We start from the raw sequence: 6,573 nt of genomic DNA, 5'->3' as shown, positions 1-6,573 counted from the left end.
TCATGTTGAACGAGTCACCGTCAGAGGACAACTAGCTTATGTCCGAGGATGAGGTCTAGGACCATGTGATCTTTTTTGTAAGCTAATTATGCCATGTCTTAGAACGAACTTATTTTATGCTCATGTTACTATGCATGGCAAAAAAAATGATCAAATTTACCATGCTACACATTGCAATAAAAAACGGCCAAAACTTAATTGTTCTTGCAATAGAAAGTAGAATTTTGCCACGACAACTAAAAGGTAAAATTGTCATGGCTAGTAGTTCTAGGGATTTGAGTATACAGGACACATGGCAAATTCGTGAGTAAACAAAATTGTTCTGAAATTTGCCATGTCATTTGAGGGGAAAATGCCATCCAACTTTTACAAAAATTGCCATGTGACGGAAATAATACAATTTTAACAAAGAAATCTCATTCTTCAAAACACACTAGAAGTTCTGAAATTTGTCATATAAGCCTTCTAAAAATTGCCATATCAGACGAAGAGCAGCATTTGCTCTTGCTTAAAAGCCATGGAACAAATCAACTAACAATTTCAGAAAAAATGCCATGTTTTTGCAAATAGTACGACAAAACAATGTGTAACAGAAACTAAGATGCGCATGGTAAGATCAACTAGTTTCAATCAGTTTTTATTGCTGCTAAAGTGCGACGCGAATTTTGAGGACATGCGGCCACGAGCTGCCGTTATCGTGTGCGTCCGTTCTACGTTGCGATCGCCAGGTAATATAGCATGTAGCGCCCTACGCGCAAATACTCACAGTGTTAATTATTTCAAAAACGAGAATACTCTATCTATACCATCGGGCTCGTGGGCCAGCAAGCATTTATGATCGTAGTAATACAGCCTTGTCCGCTAGCGATTCAGCCTGCTGGACCACCCGTCCAGGGTGGGTCGTGTATGTCTCAGCCATATGTCTTGGAGATTAGGCTGCATGCACGTTGGTCCCCACTCAAGCTTGTATCTCCCTGACACACAATAGTATCCCAGCCATGCATATTTTTCCATATAATTTCAAAGCTTCAATCTATTTTATTTTTTGAATCACAATCCAAATTTAGAATCTGTTTACATATTTCCGTTCCTTGCAATTAGGACATTGAAATAAGACCACTTTCAAATATATTTTGAGAGGCTTTCAAGTTCATATTTCAAAACATGATAGAACTCTATGAAATATAACAGCGCAATCTAGAACACAAAAAACCTAATGAAATCAATAAGGTCTAAATGTATTGACACTTAATGAAACATTATGAGACGATCTCGAACAGATGAGCCACAATGAAATACTGAAAATAGTATGATTGTTTTTCCTTCTGAAATATAATAAAGCATTTGAGTTTTTTTAGTACCATTATATTGTAATGCATGTGTTTGTGGAAGGAGAGAGTAGATGAATAGTGCACTGTACAAGTTTGAGATGAGGCACATATTTGTAACATTGTTTTTGCGAAATATCTATAGCATTTCTGACACAACACTCAATGAATATGAGAGTATAGAAATAAAGAAATAATAGCAATCATCTTAGTGGAAAAGGTGGCATGGATTCCACACAAAGCATTAACTGCTCAGCTATGCACGGTACCTCCTGTGCATGGTAGAAAAGCCGGTCTCTTCTACAAGAATAAATGGCAGGCGTGAAGATACGTGACAGGCCTTCCTGCCTTGACATCAGCTTTTACTCTTGAGCATGCAGCCATCAACTCTTCTATCACATGCTCGCACCAATCAAACTCGCTTACGTGATCTATCTGGACGAGTGCCCCCAGTAATATGTGTTCGTGTGGTCATGGGGTCGTGGACGGGGCCAAAAAATGACCCATTAAGAAGATCGCAAATGCTATTTTGAAACTGTCTATCTCGAGCTTAGAACTCGACTCGTCTATTGTTCTAAAACATATTTCCTCGACAGTCGATAGTAGGTTTTTACCATTCTGGTTTACTCCCAACACATCGCGCACGTGGTTTGTCTCTGAGATCGGTCAAGTGATGGGGTGTGTGTGTTGCAAGACGAAGGATCGGTGTGTGTGCTGGTCGAGGCTCGGGACGCGGGAGCTCAATTTATAGAACGTGCGTGGGCTGTCGTCTTCTGCTCCTCTGTAGTGCATGTTAATTGAAGTAATCAATTCATGCTGGGTGAAGTTATTCGGCGCAGAGTTAGTGGGCGTATTGATGGTGGGCAGTGCCTTCTCTTATTGCTGCATGCAAGTGAACGGCCGTTGGCGCTACAGGCTGCCATGTGGGCCTTTACGGTGGCATGCAGAGGCAAATACGAGTGCTATACGAGCTGACGTACACTGCCCATGGGAGATTATACTTCAACTTTGTATTAAATTAGCATGAATCATATGTGGGCGGACGGTGCGGATAACGACCTCGCGTGGTGGCAATGTCCATTCGCGATTTATCGCTAAAAGTGATACTATATAGTTACAAAATTCTATTGTGCCTATACTGGGTCAAGACATGGCAATTTTGAACATAGTGAACTGAAAAAAAAGGGGTTTGAGCAGGTTGCAAATAAAGGGGTTGAACAGGATGCTACCTGCAAGGGAGACATCAAAGCCGACCCTTGTATAGTGTGAAGCCGTGGTGGTCGAGCTCGAGCTAAGGTATAGGGGAGGGATCAAAATCTTCCATGTTCCAGATAAACATTTGCAGTAAACAAACAATTCAGTGAACTCGTATGGGACATTTACTAATGTTCAACAATTTGCCATGCTGTACTCAATATCAAGTTCTACTCAATTGTCATGTGCAATATTTTTCCAAAAAAAATGCAATGTTGTACTCAATGTATACAAGACCAAAACATGACTAGTACACCTAACTCAGAAAACAAAGAGAATTGTAAAGGGCCATGACAACATGCATGCTAATTTCACAAAAATGTAAAATTGCCATGGCAGGGATCGCCCACTCCCGAAGAATGTTGCAATGGCAAAAAAGATTGTCGATTAGTGTGTTCCCACCAATATGTCGATCAGTGCATGGGCAAAAAAACTCAACAAATGTTATGGTCATGGCAACATAAGCATCTAGTTGCCATGGCAAACACATAACAGAATTACATGGCAAATATAGGTTTCTACTTGCCATGGCAAAAACACATCTATTTAATAATAAGAGAGTTACATGGCGACATAGGCATTTAGTTGCCATGGCAAATACAAATTATAATTACATGGCAATTATAAGCTTCTAGTTGCCATGAGAAAACACATATGTTTCATAACAACCAGAATTGCATGGCCAACATAAGTTTCTAGTTGGCATGACAAAACATATCTATTAAATTAACAAAAAAACATGGCAACGCATCAAAAGTTTACATGGCAACACACACCTTCTTTTTAGTTCCACGACAACACATCATGGCAAAATCTATATCTTTACATTGACAGAGTAAATAACACCAAAAATTGTTGTGCATCCCCTGGGTCATGGCATGACAATTGAAGCAGCACACTTAAAAAATGAAGCACAAAAGTTGAGAGAAGTGTTACCTACATAGGATGGAGCTAGCACCGTTGCTTTGGGAAGTGTGTCGCCGTAGTGGTTGAGCTCAAGCACCCCGGTGGGAGGAGGGAGCTCGCGTTTGTGACCACCGCATTGGGGAACGACAATGCATGGTGGTGGACGTCATCGCCATGGGCATCATCTACGCGCAGCCCCTCCTCCTGCAGCTCCGACCTCTCCCTCGGCTGGAGGCGACCTGCCACGGATCCCACGGCCGTGGTGCCGTCCTTCGGTGGATCCCACGACCACTGATTCATTTGGATGGCAGGGGGAGTGGGCGACCCCGCCAGTCTGTCGATCTCCCGACGACGTGCCCACGCACAAACGCCACCTCCGGCATAAGAATCGATGCAGGGCGCCCACGAATTTCATCCCTAGCACGTCGGCTCAGCGACTGGCAACCAACACGCGTGCGATGCTCTCTTTGCCGCTGCCGACACAGCGCCGCCCACCGGGATCGTCGCTGAGTATTGCTTCCGCCCACCATCATTGAGGGTTCGAATTAGGCCCGGACATGGACAGCCCGACCCAGTCAACCCGGCCCAAAATCCCGATTTCCGGGCCGGGCTCGGGCTCAGCTTTTTCGCCCGAAGCCCGGCCTGGAAGCCCGAAACTAGGCCCAAACAGGCTATAAATCATTATTTTGTGCAAAATATAGGTATAGTATATATTTTAAATATCTTAAAAATCATTATTTAATTTTAAAAGCACAATGTTCATGTGGCTCGTGTCAGGCCAGGCCGGGCTCGGGCTTGAGATTTTGCTGTCAGGCTTTACAAAGCCCGACCCGACGAATGCCCAGGTTTAGTTCGAATAACGGGGTTCTTCCCACCCCTCGTCTCCGCCGCTGCACGCTTCCTCTCCAACTTCGCCCCCCTCATTGTCGGCCGCCTCCCTGCCTGCCCAAGACCTCTCTCTCCATCTGTATGAGAAATGGTGAGTGAGTGTCGTTGGGGAATGAAGAAAGGGATAAGGGAGAGAGGTGCGGTCGTTCGCGATGATGCCTTATTTCGAACAGAGACAAAAACGTGACGTGGCGCTGCTGGTTGCTTTAAGATTTGTGCATGACATCCAACGGCGCTAAGCACGTTGGGGCTGAGAGGCCAGAAATCTGACGTTTGGGATATATCAATTCCGAAAAGAAAAAAAAAGAGTACCATCGCGGTCGCCGCCGACACGGCCCGTGTCTCCCCACCGGAATCGGAAGACCCCTCCGCAACAACCGCCGCACGCATGTGCATGTGCCCACCTTCACGGCTTCAGCGAGTAGACATCGCGTTGTAGCTCACCCTCCCTCAGTCACCGCTCATCATTCCGCTGGTCCTACCATACATACATGGATCACGAGGAGAAGACGAAGATAGACGTACGACACCTACCCGCACCTCCACCGATCGGCGCCAAGTTGCTGTCGTCTCCCTGATCAGTTCGCGCCAAACCCAAAGGGAACAACTCCGGCACCGACCGGGGGAGGAGGACGACGACAACCCCGGGCGGGCAATGAGCAGTTGCTCCCGCGTCGCGCCGTGCACAGCTGGAACGAAAGGGACCCCGAACCAGAACAAGAACCAGATCTGAATCTCACGGGGAAGAAAAAAACAGAACACCAAGTTTGTCTCACTGACTGAGTACTTTGATTCAGGTTCCAGGAATGCTTATTGATTTGCTTTTGCAATGTGTTACAGCAACATGTACATTTAGCCAGCTCAGGATCCCCATCCCGATCCACGGGCTCGATTACATTGTAGGGACGGATGTATCCAAGAAAAGACTCGGAAAAACACAAGAAAGAAGAGTGGAAGAAATATACATCTGGTCCCTGAACAGTGCGCATCACTCGCTGCTGGATCATCTGCGATCGTTCCGCCAAAACACACACACACACACGCCGTGCTATATGCTGCTAGTGTCTTGCAAACAATTCGGTTTATTGCCACGTCCAAGAAGATATAGTTCGTAGCCATCGATCGAGCCATGTATACCTTCACTTTCGGCACGATTGGCGGCGTCCGAATCCATGAGTGCGCCGGCGCAGCAGCTAGCATCTGGCGTCGACGTCGCCGTTGTCGAAGTTCTGAGCGTAGCTGACGGAGTCGTACCTGAAGTCCTGCGCGGCGACGCCTCCGAGCGGGCGGCCGTCGCGGCCAAGGAGGCGGCGCACCTCGGCGCGTGCCTTGTAGAAGACGTGCCGGAGCGTGCCGCGGCAGTGGCACCCGAGCAGGGCGGCCTCGTCATCGCTCATCTCGAGGCCACGCGCGAAGGAGGGCTTCCGGGTCATCACCCAACCGAGCCCCCACTCCCACCACTGCCGCACCGCGCCCGCCGCCGCCAGCGCCTTGATCGACGGCATCGACCGCGCGCGCCGGAACGCCGCGGACGAAGACGAGGACAGCGGCTGGAGGCTCAGTGACAAGGACGACGACACGCGCCGGCGCATCCCGGACAGGTTGACCTTGCCGCCCTTCGCTGCGCCCCCATTCGTCACTGGGAGGTCCTCCAGCCACGGGCTCCGCCGAGGCTTGATGGTCTCCAGGATCGCGTCGGTCGCCATTGCCCAGCTACAACAACAACCAGGGATCCGTCGGGTCGGAGAGAGAGAGATCTCGGTTTCTGTGGATTTCTTGGTGTTTCGAGCTGCTTGGTTGGTAGGAGAAGGCCGGGTGGGTTGGGTCAATTCTTGAGTAGCTTTTGCAAATTGGAGCCGCAGAGGCTGGGAATATTTGTGCATAGAGAAGTGGACCGGCAGGCTGGGCGCCTACTGCTAGTTACACCAAACTGGACCCTCTTGCTGCGATCTAAGGGCATCTTCACCCGTTCGGCCCCGTCGCCTAAATAGAGCGGCCTGGGGGCGTGCCGACGCTAGTTCGGCTTCTGGGGGCGACCTAACTCTCAGTCACGCCCCCACGCGCCGTCTTCAAGATGCGGGAAATTCAAACTTGGTCGTTCCCGCTCTCAAAAGACGCCGCGAATCCGGCGATCGGACGGACGTAGTCTGGCGTTACAAAAACAGAGCGCCGCCGTGCGCGACGATTCACTCGGCGG

The 6,573-nt window shown here is 48.4% G+C and overlaps 1 protein-coding gene across 1 annotated transcript; it reads right to left on the bottom strand.

Moving 5' to 3' along the window:
• Window positions 1-5,160: 5,160 nt before the first annotated feature.
• On the bottom strand, window positions 5,161-6,318 carry LOC119341068. Its single transcript, XM_037612966.1, has one exon. It carries the CDS (start codon window positions 6,257-6,259, stop codon window positions 5,570-5,572), a length of 690 nt encoding a protein of 229 aa, XP_037468863.1. The 5' UTR covers window positions 6,260-6,318; the 3' UTR covers window positions 5,161-5,569.
• Between the last annotated feature and the right edge of the window lie 255 nt (window positions 6,319-6,573).

This window comes from Triticum dicoccoides, chromosome 7B, assembly GCF_002162155.2.
Source record: "Triticum dicoccoides isolate Atlit2015 ecotype Zavitan chromosome 7B, WEW_v2.0, whole genome shotgun sequence".
Lineage (NCBI taxonomy): Eukaryota > Viridiplantae > Streptophyta > Magnoliopsida > Poales > Poaceae > Triticum > Triticum dicoccoides.
Note: the sequence above shows the minus strand (reverse complement) of the source record. Positions and strands in the feature narration are given on the sequence as shown.

Excerpts from the sequence above, each read along its gene's own strand:
- LOC119341068 (XM_037612966.1), bottom strand. The coding sequence starts at position 6,259 with ATGCACAAATATTCCCAGCCTCTGCGGCTCCAATTTGCAAAAGCTACT.